This window comes from Daktulosphaira vitifoliae, unplaced genomic scaffold (assembly GCF_025091365.1).
Source record: "Daktulosphaira vitifoliae isolate Bord-2020 unplaced genomic scaffold, ASM2509136v1 Scaffold_1, whole genome shotgun sequence".
In the NCBI taxonomy this organism is placed as follows: domain Eukaryota; kingdom Metazoa; phylum Arthropoda; class Insecta; order Hemiptera; family Phylloxeridae; genus Daktulosphaira; species Daktulosphaira vitifoliae.
This window is the reverse complement of record NW_026099572.1, coordinates 88,192,577-88,213,176: the sequence shown is the minus strand read 5'-3', so window position 1 is coordinate 88,213,176 and position 20,600 is coordinate 88,192,577. Positions and strand designations below refer to the sequence as shown.

The 20,600-nt window shown below is 25.3% G+C and overlaps 3 protein-coding genes across 4 annotated transcripts in view; 1 reads left to right on the top strand and 2 right to left on the bottom strand.

Moving 5' to 3' along the window:
• LOC126896295 (cadherin-23) overlaps positions 1-9,876 on the bottom strand; it is a 34,567-nt gene extending 24,691 nt beyond the window's left edge. Inside the window, exons 1-2 of one of the 2 annotated variants that reach the window (XM_050668949.1) lie at positions 9,678-9,876; positions 8,421-8,644 (exon numbers count right to left, since the gene is read on the bottom strand). The gene's annotated coding sequence lies outside the window, so the exon portion shown is untranslated. The remainder of the gene's footprint in view (positions 1-8,420; positions 8,645-9,677) is intronic. The other variant, XM_050668948.1, reaches the window with a different exon arrangement.
• A 205-nt stretch (positions 9,877-10,081) lies between these two features.
• Positions 10,082-12,619, top strand: LOC126896308 (uncharacterized). The gene is made up of 7 exons (XM_050668974.1): positions 10,082-10,425; positions 10,488-10,808; positions 10,867-11,083; positions 11,149-11,295; positions 11,476-11,719; positions 11,822-12,130; positions 12,187-12,619. The coding sequence occupies exons 1-7, from the start codon at positions 10,334-10,336 to the stop codon at positions 12,336-12,338; spliced, it is 1,482 nt and encodes a 493-aa protein (XP_050524931.1). The 5' UTR covers positions 10,082-10,333; the 3' UTR covers positions 12,339-12,619.
• A 56-nt stretch (positions 12,620-12,675) lies between these two features.
• Positions 12,676-20,600, bottom strand: part of LOC126896310 (microprocessor complex subunit DGCR8-like) — a 17,426-nt gene continuing 9,501 nt past the window's right edge. Inside the window, exons 10-11 of the mRNA XM_050668976.1 lie at positions 18,674-18,842; positions 12,676-13,125 (exon numbers count right to left, since the gene is read on the bottom strand). Of these exons, the coding sequence (XP_050524933.1) occupies positions 12,934-13,125; positions 18,674-18,842 (361 nt within the window). The 3' untranslated portion in view covers positions 12,676-12,933. The remainder of the gene's footprint in view (positions 13,126-18,673; positions 18,843-20,600) is intronic.

Sequence of the window (20,600 nt, the reverse complement as noted above, 5' to 3'; positions counted from 1 at the left end):
AGATACTCCAATTTTATACATTAGCGACAAAGTATTTTTTTTCCAATCCCTGGTATTCACACCCTTAGCACATACTGTGTCTTTGTATTGAGTAAGCGCTGTTCATGACATGAGATTTGACACAATTGAAGTTATATAATATAAATTACATAATAAGTATAATTATATAACTATATAGGGTTTTCAGTAAGTAGCAGAGGGGTTTCTTCTATTTTTCTCATTGTTTGTAACAATTTACCTGTTGCCTTACTTACTGAACACTCTGTATAATATAATACAAGATAAGTATTATAGAAATATAAAGTAATTATCTATAAAATATATAAGATACAAAATTGTCAGGAAGTTTAAACTTTTTCTATGAATTTAGTCAATTATGCCATCATTTATTGATGAATTAAAGTGTTAAAATATGATATCATATGTGTGTATAATTATTTCAGGAGAAATGATTTTGTCAAAAAAATAATAAATTATGGGTTAAACAATGTTTGGTCTGAACGGTTCGACTTTGGAACTATTAATACGAGTAAAAATAGTTTGTGTAGTAAAAAATAATTATGTTATAATTTAGTGTACCTCCATTGTTAAGTTGTACATAAAGATCATAAAAACCTACATATCATATTTTTCGTAACCAAACACCACAGTATGCAAATGAGAATGGAAGGAGTGTCTAACATAATTGAAAGCGAGAAAGTCATTTGGGTACTATTGTTTTATGTACCTTTGGGGTAAATCGTAGCAATAACACCAATAGAAGGTCTAGTAATTAAAAATACCAGTATAGTATTTCATCACTGCACTATTACGTTTCATACCCCAACTAGTGTTTATTAATTCTATCTAATAATTTGGCTATTTTTATTGTTCTCAATAATAATATTTTATCACGAAAATTTTCCTTATCGATTTTAGGATACGACCATAGATCTCGTGCAGCGCTTTTAACCTTAAGTCACGTTTTCTCAACCGCCACCACGACAGTGTGTCATAATGTGCACGCCTTGAGGCTTTCGATAATTGCTAGAGCCGTTCTTTTTGTTCACCACCTCCACTGTCTCATGCTCCACGATACGCCAACATAGAACATCCTGTCTCTTTACATTGTACACTTGCGGCGTGGTCACGCCAAGTGATTCCCGCACACGCTTAGCTAGGGCTATTATTATTTGTAAACTACCAAACGACTATTGCAACTATCCATCCGACAGTTAAAAAAATTTAACCCCATTTAAAACATTTAAACAAGAAATGTGAACAATAAATCATATACTCTCATCATATGTTCATGATTTTTTTAAAAAATGTCCGAATTTCGACATATTGGAAGTTTTTAACGCATATAAAAATTTGATAAATAGAGATAAAAATTGTATAATAGTGAACGAATTTTGAATACTTTTTGTCAAAATTACACTACTTGTGTATATTAAAAAAATCATAATGCTGTTTTCGAATTTTAGATAATGTCTTACAGTAATATTAATTGTATATAAATTATCTTCGTTTTTTTAAAATATAAATTGAAGTTAAGAAATATAAAAATAATATAATATAAAATTGATAATATTTTTTTCAATACTGATATATAAGTAAATTCGAAATTTCAATAATATATATTTTTTTCATCTAAGATACAGACGAAAATAATAATTATTTTTTTTAAATATAAAGCTGAACCAAATAATTCTTGGATAACTCGCAAATTTATTTTTTAAATTTATGAAATGCTAAATGATATGACGAACTTAAAAAATCATTACGTCTAAAAATTTTTGCAATAATAAATAATTATTAAAATGAAAAGCGTTTCTATTTAAAGTTTTATATTCTTCAAAGTGTATTGTTCGTTTAAATCTAAATTACACTATTAAACTATAAAAATATATAAATTTTTAACTTATTTCATAAATTAAAATAAAATTATACATTGATATTAAAATTGTCTTTCCAAAAAATAAAAAAACAAAATTGAACTAAAAATGTTTAATTGAAATTAATTTGCAGAAATGTAATTTTTTTTTAATATAAAACTTTACTTTATGTGGTTAATTTAAATTTCATTAAAACAATGATCTTAATGGTTCGATGACTGCAGTCCTATGTTCCTAACCTTCATATAACTATAGTTCAATGAGTGCTATTTCCTTTTTTTTGTTTCATAATTGCTTTTTGTACAATATTTAAAACATTATCATAATCTGTTTTGTTAATCATCATTCATTTAGTTCAACAAATAATAATGAATTACGTTACAAATAAACATACATGTAGATGGATATTGGAAAAATAAATTTCTAGGGTATTATTAGAAATTTTAATAACTCCCTAAATTATTTTTTTTAGCTTGCAAAGTTGAAAGGGTTAATTTTACCATAATATTTTTTTAAATTTTTTTTTTTTGTGTTTGTTTTCACTTTTTCTCAGCATCTACTGGACCGACCGATATTGCTTACAAAATATTGTTAAAAAAACGTCAAATTATCATAAATAGTATTTAGTTGAACCTATTATTACCCTTATTTAAACATAAGGGAAAAGCATATGAAAAAATAACAATTATTAAAATCAGAAAATTTCGATTTTTTTTTTCATTTTTTTGACTTTAAATTTTCATACCTTTTTCAAAAATGAATTAATTAAGTCAACATTTTTTTGAATCATCATTAATATGTTCTTTTATTTGATATATATTTTTTTTTTGTTTAATTTGTCCATTTAGTTGTTTAAAAGGGGAAATCAAAATAGTAACTTTTTTTTATGAAAGTCAACTTTTTCAACTTAACTTTCAATGTTTTAGAAATCTTGCGTCTTTTGTATATATGTTATATTATGTTGACATTATTATATTAGTACTCCGAATCATTTTACTTTACTAGATTATTCTAATTCTATGGATATGTTGCTATATGTCCTCTATAGAAATAAAAATAATTAAAATAATAAAAAAATGTTAATTCATAAAATAAAACCTTTTCATAGTTTTTAATAAGATAATTTTTTTTTATTTTTTTATTTTAAAAAATTAATTACGAGTAAACATTATCTTATAACAGTTAGAACAACCATTATATTTTAAGATTTATCATTTTTTATTTACTTTGGTGAGATAAAAAATTGTTGACAAATGTTTTAATTGTGTTAATGATTAACTTTGTAGTTAATGCACCAACTTTATGATATTGAACATTTGTTTGTACTATGACATTTTGCAATAATACGTGATTATGTATAAAGGTGATTTCAAAATATACAAAAAATGATAAAATACTAATTATTTTTTTATCTAATATATTATTGCATGATAAAATAGTCATAAAAAAAACTATTTCTTGCCCATTTTTTCATAGAGATTTAGCTTACTAGATTCATTAATTTTCTCAGAAAAACTATACTATTAACATGTAATTTTACAAGAAACTAACATTTGTAGTTTTATAATTTCAAAATTACTTTATTTAGGCTACGTAGCTTTAATTATGGAGACGATAACAGAGAGTGACGGTTAATCGAGCTTCTTTTATAATAATATTTAATGGTCATTTGTTTAACCTAGTGTATAATACATTTTCATCTTATTTAAAGTCAATTAGAAATTGAGAATAAGATTAAACGATAAGCAAATCAATTGTTTCATTATAATTTGAATAAGCATAAGATGAGTAGGCGAGTCACGTATTCGTGTTCACAATTGTTATATTGCATTATATTACAAATTTTTAAGCTAAACAGTTACAATACACTATTTTAAATATTTAATATTATTTCCCAAGAAAATATTTATTATCATACAACTATTATCTAAAACGGCTATAGTAATTTTAGATGATATACAATTAAACGGTTTTTTCAATAGATATTCTTATGGATCACAATTCATTAAAGATTTTCTTACTCATATAACTTTTAAATAAACTACCGCAAGGAATGGGAACAATAAATATATGAAAAATACGCCATGTCTAATAATAGGATAAGTTCTCACGTAGTTGTTTAAAATTCTACAAAATTATTCTAACATTTTAATACTCATGCCTTGTTTAAATAAATAAAGTCAAGTACAATTAATTTCCATTCATCTGTGGTCGTTGGTCTTATTTGTGCACGAATGGATAGACAAATAAGTTTTAGTTGTAGATGAATTAAGCCTTTCTTTAAGTTTATGCACAAAAAGAAAACATATATAACAATATAAGTACATTATGGCGCTGATCGTTTTGCGGGATCTTTGATAAAACCAAGTAGATGATCACGAAGTTCCTGTTCTCACATGTAGGACGTTGTACTTCCCAAAACACGACCTTGATAGACAAAAAGAGTACATCTCTCCGATGCCTCTAGCCGTTCCGTTTGGTTCGTCAACCATAAAGCCACGCGAATAATAATGATGAAAAGGATCCAACAATAATATCACGTTTCAAAATACAAATGTAATGTATACATAGGTTTTGTCCCAAAGATCTATTGGAACGATGACGAATCGATTTTACATGTGTAGAACAGGTGAGTGTCTTCAACTATATACTACTGCTATTAGCTATCTACAAACCTATTAAATTTCTATTGCGAACAACTAATATAACGGCATTGAAGTAATTCGCCTATTATTGCTTTGAAATAAACTTATATTTATATACGTTTTTAAACCTCCCCTAAATACATCATTTTACAAAAGCTCAAAAATATTTACCAAAAAAAAAAAAGGAATAATATTTCTCTAAATAAGCTAAATAATGTATTATCATTCAACGCTTATCTGGTAGAACAATGAAATTAATGCAATTTTTACAATGATAATTTTATAGAAAACAAAGTGTCAAGTGGAAGTTTAGGATAAGGGTGGCTGACCCCAAGTAGTTGGGATTAAGGCGAGGAAGAAGAAGAGTTTTTTAGAAAACAAAATTTAAAATATTAATTATATAATTTGCATTACTTAGGCAATAAGGAATAGCCTAGAAATAATAAATGGACATTTTTATAAAGAAAAATTTAGTTCCGTAAAGTAAGTTAAAACTATTTCTCGTACTTATAACAAATTTCAAAAATTTACATTTTCGTTTTTACAGCTGAAAATCAATATGCTTTAATAATATTTATTATTTTATTATAGTAATAATTATTATTTATAATTCGAGTAGATCAGTATATTACGCAGAGTGTTTCTGAACTGGACCATATTAATATACATAAATAGGGGTTGAAAGATGTGCGTTTTTAAATATCTTTAAAATTAATATTTTTTCTACACAGGATGTTAATTAATCTTCAAAATTAAAAGCAAAATATACTTTAAATCTCATTAAATGTACATACAAAAAGAGGGTTTACTTGATATGTTATTGATAATTTACAAAATGCCAATGTTATGGCCAATATTTAAAAAAAAATGATAATTAGTAAAATGAAGAAATCGACAAATTTAAAGGGGGTATTCATGATATCTTATTAAATATTTATCGGAAATAAAAATAAAATATACGTGAGAATTTCTCTAAAAATTCTATTAAAAAATAAAGTATCACTCAAATATGTCAACTTTTGGGTGTTATAGACCAAAATAAGTGTAAAATGGGACAAAGAGACTTTTTCTAACCTCTATTTATGTATATTAATATGGTTCAGTCCAGAANATTTTTAAAATGGGACAAAGAGACTTTTTCTAACCTCTATTTATGTATATTAATATGGTTCAGTCCAGAAATTCATGTATACATAATATACAATGTGCTTTAAGTTTGTTCTCAATAAATTATTATTTTTATACTTTACAATTTACTTAAGTATAAGATACGATTTTCGTGTAAATGGTTTGAGATTTATGAGTGCGTGTTGGATGATTGTTTTCGTAAGGTGACTACTCTCTAAATGATTATTTCGGTATTGGAGTAAGTATATAGATGATTAATGACCCATTCTATATAAGGTGCAAAAAAGTTCTTAATCGATTTTTCTAGTTAATAAAACTTTGAACAGTATTATGGTGTATCTAAGTAATTTTAAAATGTTAATAAATATTTCTGAGTGTACGTAACACTATATTATAGTTTTATTCTGTAAAGTTAAAATGAAATGATATTGATAATTGGTAAATTTTTTTATTTGTGAATGTTGTATGACTATTTAGTTTTTGAAGGGTGAAATTCGATTCTTATGAGAATTAATGGTTTCAAATACATCATGGTTTATTTATATCATAACAAAATACTAAAGATTGCATTCTCTATCAATCCTCCAGCAATTGTTTTCACGGCCCGTTAAGATTTGGAAAGCAGAGCATCGTGCTCCAACAATCAATACGTTATAGGTAAGTAAGTATAAATTATCAGATATTTGAAGACCAATTAACACTTTCTTTGTTAAAAAAATTAAAATCATATTACTAATGACGAAAATGTATACACACATGTGTGTAGGTGTTTAACCACACATTTCTACGTGAGATTTACATTTAAAACGAATGAACGATTAATGTGAAAGTAAAATCCGCACGATTAATCTTTCTTGTTTTTATAATAATAAATGACAACATTATTTTTTTTTTTGAAAAAAATGTCGATTGTTAAATCAACATTATAGACATAAAAAAAAAAAGAGACCAATAAAACGATTATAGTCCTAAGTATGTGGTGAGTACATATATGTATTAGTTTTTAAATATATTGCATAAACACTTCCTTATTCGGTAAAACGATTACTAAGATTAAACATTAAATAGAAAATACTGTTGTTCAGCAAAAAGTTAAGAAGGGCTTCTCCATAGCAACGAGGAACGTGCGTTTCAGATTAAACCAAATACACGTTTCGTAGAATTTTAATAATTAGGGTTAGAAAAAAAGATGAACATTAAAGGCATCAGTCATAATTTTGGTAATTATAAATCTAAAAAAGAAAGTATTATTTATCTTTTTTAAATTTTTATATTTAATGAAATGCAGTACTTTTTTTATGTAAGTATTTTCAGCATAAGAATATTACACATAACAAATCTATTAAATGTAATACACTTATTGATCTATTGGATGAACATTTAATATTCATCCAATATTATCTATTAATAATAAGAATTAGTACCTATTTTCATAGTAATTTTAAAAAGCTAAACATTCTTCAATTTTTTAGTGGTTTGTTAGTAAATGAAAAATACACAGGTCAAGCCAACATGCAGACCATGACTGGTCAATTTTTTTGATTCACTTGGGTGCATCTAAATTTATATACTATAAGTCCACTTTAAGACTACAAGTAATTAATGATTTTACACTTTTCCTCAAAATAAACTGGGTTACTGCAATGTTTATAAGTACATAGCAAAGTAAAAAAAAAATCGGATATCAATTATTACCTAAATGAGTAGCTACGCAGTAGTACGTATCATTTAACAAGAATTCATATTATTAAGAAGTAGAACTTTCACGGTCAGATAATTTTTGCAATTAACACGATATTGTATTTTAAACACTTATTTTCTTATAAGTATAAAAATATTCCTCGAAACTTTTTGATCGTACTATTCAAATTAAATAATAATTAAAAATTATTTTACCGTTATCATTAAAATTCATTAAGACTATAATGGGTCAATATTAGCTTCAACAGTTTCAACTAATGCATCATATATAACTAATGTACTATATATAAATATATATATAATGTATATTACACGAGTATAAAAAAATCAAGACTGATTTGATTTAGTTTTAATGAAATAATAAACCAATTCTTTGGTTATTATCAAAGGATAAAATATATACATAGTAATTCGTTTATCAATTAATTGATTAATTCACACTTAGAGTTTTTACTTATAATCTTGGACATGACAGTAACGAGCACCATTGTCACAAGATGAAAATAAAAGATATTGAATATATGACAGAATCCATTATTTTGATAAAAAGCTATGAGTAGGGTATCATTTTGTGGGGTACAGAGTGCGATTACCCCGGATGACAGGTTTTTAAGGGTGGCACTGAATATGAAGCAATATAAATTATAGAGTTGAAGGCTTATTTTATTAATTTTTTTTTTTAATAAATTTGTCGAATAAAAAAAAATAGAAAACATTTTCTATTTTTCAATTTATTAATCATGAAGTATTTTTTATGTTCATCCCGTATACTTTATAATGATATCAACTTTATTATTATATATAGCAACATACATAATTAATTAGATTATTTAATAATTAATGATCTAAAAAAATGAATTGTTGATGATAACTTTTAGACCAGTATTTTGAAAGTTTTTAACATTTTATATGTTTTTTATGATATCTAGAGGAAGACGCAGGTGTTGTTATTTTGTAACTAGTCATATACTGTTCATACTTTTTCTCCCTCCTAGGAATACATATGTTAATAACTTCTGAAATACTGGTCTAATAATTTACTGTCTTTTTAGTACTAAACATCACAAACCTAACTGACTGTAGACATGTAATCGATCTTAATTTCCTTTCCGAATTTCTATAAAATAGATTCTTTTGACTACCTGTCTTTTGTAAATATAAAGCTTCACTAAGAGTTACTTGATCTTTTGCCCTTTTTGCTGTTCCTCACTGTTCCATATATCCTAACTCTTCTTTTATTCGGTAATGGGTTTAATTAATGTTGACACCTCTTACACATTTTATAAATTTATTCTGTTTAATTATAAATAAAATCAATTTGTAGTTGTACTCAATAGTATTACATATTATTAACTTTAGGATTGTCTCGTAATAATTATATAAATAAATACCTAATTTTTATTATATACGGCTTTTAAGAATATATTAATTTTAATCTTAAATGTTTTTAGTGGAGTTCTTCAATGTTGAGACAGGTTAATAAATAAGAATAATGGTATCTCATCTTAAAAAATGCCATATTTATTATTTTTAAGTTTAGAAAACCGCATAGGGGTTGGATTGTTTAATTTGAGTGATGAAACAACTAGTGAATAATATTGAATTTTTAAATTACAATAATATAATATTAATTTCACACACATATAGAATACTATGAAATATAAGTAAACATAACATATATTTTATTGAGGTTTAATACGGAATCTTATCAAAATTGAATACAAATTTATAGTATTTCCTTTAACTATACTTTGATTAACATATAATGTTACTGAGGTCAATAGATCAAAGAATATACTTTTAAGTCAGAGTAGCTGGAACAGTAAAATAATTGAATTTATATCTTTGAAACTATAATCTGGAGATCCTTTAAAATAATTTATTGAAATTGAAAATATATTTCTAACAACTAGCTGAAACCAAAAAAATCTAAATTTTTCAAATCTCTTTGGAGTAAGACTTCTTTATATTTTCGATTTAATTTCTTTTTAACAAATAATTTAAGAGTTAAGCGTAACGATCAAATAAGTACAATGTTTTCAAAAAATATTTTTTTTAGTTTTGAATAAATATGATTTATTTTTGATGTTTCAATAAAAAAACAAATATTATATTTTGATATTTAATTTAAAAGAAAATTTTAATTCTTGCTATAATTGAAAAAAATTCAGTAAAATGCCTCCCTTGAAAATTGTTTAATAGTAGACTTATCTAGTTATTTCATTAAGTTTTTAATTTGTTGTTATGTAATAATGTTCAACATTTTATTTCATATAAAATAAATCAATATATACCCATATACTTGAATAAAAATTAAAAAACTCACCAAAATCATTTTTCTAACTGCATAGTTCCTTTCTATATAATTTTTTTTTATAAGACGGAATTTCACATCTAAATAGTTAAAGCTCAGAGTTAACACATTACAATCAAAAATAATTTTTTTCAGATTTAAGAACACGCAACGTTTATCTTTCTCTAAAAAATAACAACTGCCTGGACAGAACAGTGAACTTGTCGAGTTACAGGATGTGAAGCGGAAAATTCATCTCTTCTGTATTTTAGCGGGTCTCTTTCTATATTATACAGGTTAGCCAACTAATAGACATATAAATTTTCAAACATATATTTATTATATAAGAGTACACTGATTGATATCAATCTATAATTATTTGTTATCACTAGCTACGGAAATGTACACATAACTTTATATAAACTTTGTTAACACTTTTATACCTTTTTATATAATGTAATGTTATTTTCACTCTCAATTGTGAATCTATTCAATAAATTATTAAGGCTTGGTTGAATAATTCTGAATATTAGATTTTTTATTATTATTGTACTAGTCTTGAGATTGTTCTGTTTTATTAATTCATATAGTAGCTTTTTTTAGCGTAAAAAACAACACCTTATTAAAACGATATGTCTACTATTGTTTTTTCTTTTTCGGCTAGTCCGACTCCATAATTGTACATTAAAATGAATGATAAGAATGATCATGATAAACAGAGCTCTAGTAAAGAGCAATCGGATCAAAAAGATACTTCTGACCCAAAAATAGAAACTTTTAGGTATAATCCATATACATTTATTAATTTTAATATAGGTAATATTCTATATTTTGTTTTCTTAGGTTAAATAATAATATAGTTAATGGCTATAGTGATTCACAGTGCTGTGCTAACTGTGATGTAGCTGCACGTCGTGATCATATGATTGCTGCTAGTCTTGTGTACTGTGATGAAGAAGATAGTGATGTTGATGATGACTGTTGTATATATACATATCGAGGAGATAGACAAGAACCACCAGTAGTAAATAGAGCACTAATTGAAAATAGAAGTTCTTCACCTTTAATGGACTATCTAGAAATGGATTTTGATCCTGAACCAGTTTTAGAAAATGAGTCTGAAAATGAGGATATTGAAATACCCAATCCCAATGATCAAGAAAAGTAATATTTTGAGTTATTAATATAACAATCATGTATTTATTTTGTGTATTGTTAATAGTAATCTAGTAACTAATTCTGAAGAACCTATACCAAGTTGTTCTAAAGTAAATTTTAAAGGGTGCGATAGTAAAGATGATAAGAGAAGTAGACTGAAAAGTATTAATAATGCTAGTATTTCACAACCATTGATTATTCCTTGTGCAAGTTTGAATGGCTATCACAATAGTTTAAAAGAAGAACGTAATGGCTGTTCTAGACGCAATACAGATACTATAGTAATATAATAATAAAGCATAAATTTCATTATCTGTAAGTAATATTTTTATAATTTTTAATCCAGGAAGTATGTCAGAATATGAAAAAAATGCGGGTAGATGATTTAAGTTGGTCAAAAAATATGGTATGGTCAGAAAAAGAAGCTGCTCAACTTCAAATAAATCAAATTGGAGTATCAGCTTGTGGTGCAACTGCAATTATGAATACTTTGGTATTTTATTTATTCAATTAAAATTCTGATTGTTTATTTGAATTAAAAAATTTATTACCTGAAAAATCAATATTTTTTCATAAAATAGGGTTCATTAATTTTATCAATGTTTTGATTCAATTTAATAATATACAAGACTAATAAAAGTAGATATTTACCAATGATTCTTGATATTTTCAGTTAGCATTAAGAATACCATTTAATACTGAACAAATTCTCAAAACTGTTGGTACAAGGTTGCGAAATGAAAATGCTCCATTAATATCTTATTTAGAATCACGTTCTGTAGCTGGTTGTACAGCAGATGATTTAGTTAGAACATTAGAAACTGTTACAAATTCTTTAATCAGTGCTAGATTTTTTCCTACTTATGCAAATATAGATGTACCTTTAGCTACTTGGTTGGCTAGTTGGATACAAAAAGGTAAACTTGTTGAATCATGAATTAAATTTATAATTGTTTCCTTATATTTAAGGAATATATTTACTATATATAGTAAAAAAAAATTGGTATTTTAATTAATAGGTGCTGTACCAATATTGACTTTAAACCGACAACGTGGTATCAATTCAGATTCTTTTGTGCCAGATAGTTGGCACCATCAAATGGTTTATGGTGTGACTTATAGTCCTTTATGCCCTAATGAATGTGCTCAGATTTACATGACTAATCCTCTTACCATTTCAACAATGGAATCTCTTAGACCACAACTTTTTTCTCCATCTGTATTAATGATAAAAAGAGCTGATGTGTTATCACGATGGACTCCTTTAACAGATCTCATGCCTTTAGCTAACCACCCTAATCGTTCATGGCAAATTTCTAATGTATTAGGTAAATTAAAATTAAATGCTTTTTCTTTACAAAATTTTAATTTTTTTTTCAACTAGGACAAGTAGTTAATCTTATACGAGAAGAACAAGAAAGTATCCACTTTACTAAACATATTATGATACCTGCTAGTTATAAAAGTGGTATAACATTGGCAATGAGAACTTCATCAAATTTCATTCATGAATTGAAAACAATACCAGATTTATAAACCAGACATTTAATAACAGTTCATAATTTTAAGTACTTCACCTTACTCGCAATAATATAATTATTCTCTATTTTATAGTTATTATTACTTGTAAACTGTATATTTATGATTTTGTTAATCAAAGTTTTAAAAAATAACTTTGTCATAAGAACAGTGATTTACAATTGCAGTTATGGTTATTGAAAAAAATATACTGTTCAAATAATAGTTTAACTTATTTAAGTAAGTACAGACTTAGGATTGTAAGAGTCTCTAGATAAATATATCAGTGAAGGTTTTGATCATTTGTTTTCTTTATACTGCCTATGCTTATAATTATAAATAAAGTAATACAAAATAAATATTATTATACATATATTTATGTGTAAAAATAAACATTTTTTAAAGGCATTAAACAAATAAAATTAATTGTAAATAAAAATTGTTTAATTCTACCTTGTAAGCTGTCAAATAATTATTTCTATATTAATACTGGTCCAACATTTATATTACCAATATGTTATTGTGTTTTTTATGCAAAGAATTACACTTCACAAAAGTTTACTTGAGTTGAAAAAAAACCATCTATGCATAATTTTATTTTACTTATTTATAATTAATCTTCTGGATTTTCTAGCTTAGACATTTCTTCTTTCAGTTTTTTCAAAATATTATAATTAGGCCCAGTAACAGGTTTAGGACTAGAAATACCAGGTTCGTCAAGTTTTTTTTCACAGCCATTACCAAAATTTTGGTGATTATATAATCTTAATAACGAACCAAAAACATTTATATGTGGATGTAAAACCTGAAAAAAACATTATACTATTTTTTAGGATGCGGTACAACGACTCATCTTTTCATGTAAATTAAACTAGTATAAGATGATATTTAGTCAATCATATCAAATTATTTCATCAATTTTTGATGTTTCAAATACCTGCATCTTTTATATTAATGTAAAATTGAATCTAATATAATACTCTTAAGATGAGAAAAGTAAAACTATCTAATAACTAAATTTCTAAGATTTAGCTACTAATAAATCCAAAAATCATAGAATTTTCAGTAAATATGACCAATTTTGAAATGTTTCTCATAGCATCAGAAAATCTACATTATTTATAACTAAATCAAATGAATATTTTAACAATTTTTAAATAAATAACTTTAAATTTACTATAAAATTAAAAGAAAAAACATTCTAATTTTTAAGTTAAAATGATAGATTAAAAAACACTTTCATTTTGTTATAGCTTTATAAAATCACAAACTTCAATTAAATTTATATGAGAAACATTAAAGACAACTATCATTCAACTAATAAGTATTATATAAAAATTAATTTAATCTCTAGGTAAAAGAACTTTTTAAGCGAAGCAACATGTTTTTACAAAATAATTTTAATTCAAATTTTGATAATGTTCTGGAACATTTGCACTCATTAAACAAAGATAAAATAAAAGCTTTAAAAATATACTTAAAAAATAAAAAAAGTCCTGACATTTTTTTTTTTAATTAAGTAATAGGTTCCAAAGAAAAAATTTCTATAAAAATTTTCAATTATTTTTACTAGTCTTAGTAATCAAATTATAGCTATTTATACTAGCTATGTCAATCATTGCCAAATTTAAATCTATACTAAAGTTTATTATGTTAATTTCCTTGTTGAGTTATGAAGGTACTAGGTAGTTTTTAAGAGTTTAGAGTTAAATTTGTTGAGAAACCTTTGACGTAAACTTAAAATATGTTAGTGCTGAGTTCTTTTATTATATTTTTCATAATATACAACACAACTTAATAAATAAAAAAAAGATTTTTGAGTTACATTTATAAGATTTAATAGTTATTTTGTAAAATTTAACGTTGAGTCTGAAAATGAAGTAAAAAATGCAAAAAGTAGACAGTTTTTATGAATTATAATGTTTATGTAGATTGTAAAAAATTAATTTTGTTATATTTTATATATCTGTGATTAAAATTCATATATTTTTCATAAAATTTTAGATTATCTATAAAAGTTATCATATAAAAAATTTTGCATGTGATGCATGGTGAACATTTTTATCAGCAAAAAAATATACTGAATATTGTAATGTGACAATGCAAGATATTGAGATAAAGGTATTAGAGATTATGGTTGGTTTTTTACAAAAGAATGCTATAAAAAAACAAACAAAAAATTGAGACTAATTTAAATAAAACAATAAACTGACTATTGGTAATTATCAAAAAATAAAATATTTGCACAGTGATTTGTTTATCATGAACCATTTTATGAGATTCAAAAATACTAAATAATCACTATAAGTTATAGATAGTATAAAATTTGTTAATATTAAAAATTTTTTAAAGTACAATGAAAACACTTTTCAGCAACACACATAAAAAATACATTATGCAATAATTCAAAATCTTTTTGAATTGATATCATTTTTAGACTTGGCATAAGATTTTATACAAAAAAAAAAACTATCTAAAATAATTTTCGTCAATTGTAAACTAGTGCAATTAAATACATTATTATTGTTTGTTTTAACTTTAATAAAAAATTTTTCATGTATAATTTAAATAACTCCATAATTTTGGTCTAACAAAATAGTAGTTTGTATTACTTTCACAATTCTAATAGTGATAACAGCATTTGAAGGGTGCATGCAATAACCAGCTACATTCAATTTTTGAAATTATTCAGAAGATATAAAAAACTAAGTAATTTTTTACTAATCTCTGCATACTAGGCATTTTTATTTTTATTGTATTATCTTTTCTTCCTAATGGATGAATATATTCTGTGATCTTATCAAATTATTCTCTATTAGAAATTAAGTGAATTTAGTTGAACTTAAAATAATTTCTAGACTCTTTAATTGCAGTGTATGTGTACATAAAAAATGTTTTACTTGAGATTTACTATAAATGTAAAGTTAAAGTCCATTTCTAGTTTCTACAGTGCATAAAAATTTTATCTTAAATGTTTAAATTGGGCTATATTATCTAATTGGCATTGTCGTACGTCTCCAACGTAGACACAAAAGTTTAACACAAGATTATTAATGTTTTATATATATATATATTGACGATGAGTTCGTCGTTCGAGCTCCTCCCGTTGGATAAACTGATCAGCCCCAATCTCTCAAATTAGTGGACTACTAAAGAGGTAGAGTTTAGACCCGTCAGCACAGTCTAGCTCAAAAGTAGCAGACTGAAGGGTGGCTCCTTGTCAGCCACCAGCACAACTACCTTTTTACTATACCCACTAAAGGACGGTTAAGCCCAAAAACTAGCCAGCTCGTACACTAATTATTAAGATTGACTAAAGGACCAGCAGTCCAACCTAGACTCTAGCCGCACACACACACACACACAAATTCTAAGAACACGGTAAATAAAATACTTGCGCTAAAGCCAGATTTTTATATAGATATTTTATTTAAAAACGTATTAAACACAAAGTCAAATATAATATAAAAATTTAACACAAAAATTAATTAAATTTTACAAAATTATTAAGTTATTCTTACATCAACGTCCTAACTCGTAACTCGACGTTTTTTCGACAAAACGTTCAGTCTCGTCTCGCCCAGTATCGTCCCCCATCCTTTTTTTTATGTTTCCTTTTTATATTCTTTTTCCCACCATTATTAATTTGCTTACCCTGCATTTCCCTTCTATATGACACCACTGTATTACTTGAGAATTTTAAAATTGCTTACTATTGCCTTAAACCCCGTATTATACTAAAATCGACGTTATTCAGCTATTTACTACAGCATCATGCCTGGGATCTATGAATTTATTTTGCTCATCTTCTATGTTAAAATTGTATTAAGTTTTTTGAACCTAGTATAAATAGCTTAATTCATGTGCCAAAAATTGATCACTTGTGGCTAATATTACTTAAAATTAAAAAATATTTAACTCAAAAAGCCACAAAATAAAATTACTAAAAAGTCGCGGATACGAATTTTGGAAATAAAGCTACCACCATCAACGCTAAACACATACTGACACTCCGACCTGGAAAAAACCCTTTATACCTATAATAACCTTATCACAGTGACATTATCACTAAGTAATATTATCACATTTTACCAGTTTGCACAAGTTTAATAATGAATTTTTCAATGGCTTGGCCCACTAAAATAAATTATTCTTATTTTTTAACATTCCTATTGCCTCCCTTATATTAACTTCTATGTAATTATTTACGTTTTTAATTAGTTTTATTATTTTAATGGAGTAATTATGTGTCAATTAATGTTTAGCCAACAGAAATTTATCAACTTAACACTTATATTTTTATTTGCTAGTCTTACATAACAATCATTACAACTTTCACATTGTATTTTATAAATGCTCGATTTCCCCCTTTTTTCTTCTTCATCTTTAGGGATACCTAATAAATCTTTTAAATTATTTCTTTTAGATGTAACTTAAGTAATTCCAAAGATCTTAAAAATTATATCTAGTCCATTTGAGATGCCCGAATAATATAAAATGGGTGATTTAATTACTTTTTGTTTCTCCGCGGTAATTAGTGTACTAGCTGCCCTCGTTTCTTTATTCTACTTTTGTGTTCGGACTAATTTCGAAATTATTATTTTGTTATTACCATTAAATCTAACTATTTCTCTTACAAACCACAGTACTTTATCAAAAATTTTTTTCTTCGTCGGAATATTAACTAGTTGGTAAACCTTACTATTAAAAGCTGTCATTTTGTATTGCCAGCTGCGGTTCGAGTTATTCAGGATGTACTTGAACGTGTGTGTGTTTTTCCTATAAATTACAAAATATAGTTCCCCATCTACTCTTCCGAAAATGGCAATATTTCCTTTACTTCCTGTTCGTATGTGAATTTAATCGATGATTAAAAAGAATATAAATGTTGTATGAAGACCTCCGTATTAAAATCTTTGTTTATTACCGCAACAATATCATCTACATTTAACTCAATTTTTTGGAAAATCACCATAGATACGTTTTAAATTTGTTTCCAACCTACTTAGAAAAAATTCTGCTTAAAATGGTGATAGTGGATTTGCCATTGCTGTGCCCACAGTTTGCTCATAAAATTTATTTTAAAACTAAAAAATTGTTTAACTCATACATAATTTTGTTAAATTAATAAGCTCTTTTATTTTATCTTGTTCTGTTTTGATCCTTTAGCCAGCCTTTAAGAAAACTAATTGTTGTATTTATCGATAATTAATATTAATATAATCTAAATTAATATTCGACACATTATTATTTCCTGGCTTATGTATTTTTGTCAAAACATATAGTTTAGGTATTTTAGGATTTGAAAATTTAATAAAAACCTGAACTATTCTTAAATTATTAATTTTGAACTATTGATAACATTTACAGCCTTCCTTATCATTTTAATTAATAGATTATATTTAATTTCTTAATAAAAACCCTCTTTAAATCATTTTTGATACTTTATCATAATAATCTTCTTCGTTCAGTATTACTATGGAATTCCCATTATCTGATTTTAAATAAAAGCAGTTTTTATTTTTTAAATTGGATATGAGTCGTGAATGTTTTAAATTTTTTCCTAAGCCCCCTTTACCTTCCATCGGAAATTTTTTCGATAAAAAACTTGTTTTAAGACCCAACTTAAGTGTTTCAGTTTTTTCAACGAAAAAAAAAGTTTGTGTAACTTCTAATTAAATCGTCCTCCCATTTTTAAAAAAATTAAAGTACCGGACTTTTATACAAATTTATTAGTTTTATGATTTGAAATTAATTTAATCATATGATACATCTTCTGTTCGAAGATTTTCCGCAGTGATTGTCTTAGAAAATTAGAAAGTTTTAAATGTAATTCATAAGTCCCAATTTCTAATATACTTCTATTACGACAATAATTCATTACTTATAACTTAAAAATTATATCCTGAGCGAAATTTATTGACTTGGAAAAATAAATATTATTATTGTTTGATTTAGTTGTTAATCTGACAAACTTGGTAGTTATATGTAACTTAAATATATTTTTTGAAAAAAAAATATATATATTAGCTCCAATCCGGCGTACTTTCGTCTTGGTCTGCATAAGTTTATTTCTCTTTGTAATGATCAAAAAGCCCTAATACAATAATTATATAATAAAAATTGATCACTTGTGACTAATATTACTTAAAATTAAAACTATATTAAAAATATTATTAATTTAAAACAAAAACCCAACCTAACCAGACCTATCTACTGTGTAAAGCATAAGGTTTTTATGGTTATTATTATTATTTAGATATTACCTTATAATAAATTTATTTTATGTTATAATTTATAATTATAATAACATTTTTTAAATCTAAATTAAATTCAAAAAGCAGATAAGTGACCTTCAATAATGCTTGTGCTCCCTTTTGGCGACCTTCTCGTTTATTTTTACAAATAACTGTAGCTGTATGTTCTTTAATAGACATAGTACATCGATAAAATATTTCTGAATCTGAACCACTTTGCATTCTTTCCATATGACAATCCACATTTGCATTATCTCCGAAATTTCTTAAACAATTTATTATTATTATTATTTCAAATTGTTTTCCTAATTTATTTAGGAATACCATAAAGTTTCCTAACAATTAAACAAAATGTCAAACTTAGTCTCCTTAAGGTATACATTTTTTTAATTTTCATTAGCTCCACTTATTAATTTTAAATGAACATCAATCTAGATGCAAAATAAAAACGGTAGTACAGTGGGGTCGCGGCATAGTGGAGACATTGCATAGTTGGGTCCAGTATAGATTTAATCTGACAGTGATTAAAATCACTATCATAAGAAACGCTTCGATGCAAATCTGTAGATAGTGTTTAATTTTAAAAAATTGATGGATAATTGCAAAAGCAACATCAACTTCTATTAAAATAAAATACAAAACCCATAATTATCATACAAAAATAGTATATTTTTCAATATGGTAGCCATTTGCGTATAGAAGATAGATCGTCGGGACAAATTTTTTTTTTTCATTTTGTAGTACATAAAATAAGCTTTAATTTTATATATGTTTAAAGGACGCAGTATTTCCGGAACATTTTCAAAAATTAAGTTGAAAAAGTTATTTTTTGTAAAAAAGTTACTATTTTAAATCCTCCCAGTGAGCAGAATAAGTGTTAGATTTTCAAAAAAAATTATATCAAACGAAAGGGAAATATCTAAGGTTTCAATACAAAAAAATATTATTTTTATTTGTTCATTTTTGAAAAAGTTATGGCAGTTTTAAGTACAAAAAACATCCCGATAAAATGTAATTTTTATCGCAAACATTACATTTTTTTTAAAATTTTCGACAGCCATTTGCACATAGAAGATAAGATGTCGGGACAAATTTTTTTTTTTCATTTGATAGTATATAACATAACCTTTGATTTGATATATGTTTAAAGGACGCAGTATTTCCGGAACATTTTCAAAAGTTCAGTTGAAAAAGATCTATGTTTTTTACAATATTTTAAGTTTTGAACGCCCCCTATATAAGGGGAAATTGTCCAATTTTAATAAAAAGTATGTCAAATGAAAGATGTACTTATAATGTATTTAGAAAAAAAAAAATTGTGCTGATACATGCATTTTTCGAAAAGTTATAGCATTTTTAAGTTGAAAATTAAAAATCGAAAATCGAAAATTTTAACACAAAAATAGTGTTTTTTTAACTACGGCAACCGTTTACATGTAGAAGATAAAGTGTCGGGACAAATTTTTTTTTTTCATTTTATAGTACATAAAATAAGCTTTGATTTGATATATGTTTAAAGGACGCAGTATTTCCGGAACATTTTCATAAGTTCAGTTGAAAAAGATCTATGTTTTTTACAATATTTCAAGTTTTGAACGCCCCCTATATAAGGGGAAATTGTCCAATTTTAATAAAAAATATGTCAAATGAAAGATGTACTTATAATGTATATAGAAAAAAAAATTTGTGCTGATATATACATTTTTCAAAAAGTAATAGCATTTTTAAGTTGAAAATTTAAAATCGAAAATCAAAAATTTTAACACAAAAATAGTGTTTTTTAAACTACGACAGCCGTTTAAATGTAGAAGAAAAAGTGTCGGGACAAATTTTTTTTTTTCATTTTATAGTACACAAAATAAGCTTTAATTTGATATATGTTTGAAGGACGCAGTATTTCCGCAACATTTTCAAAAATTAAGTTGAAAAAGTTAATTTTTGTAAAAAAGTTGCTATTTTAAATACCCCCCAATGAGCAGGTTAAGTGATAGATTTTCAAAAAAATGATATCAAATGAAAGGTA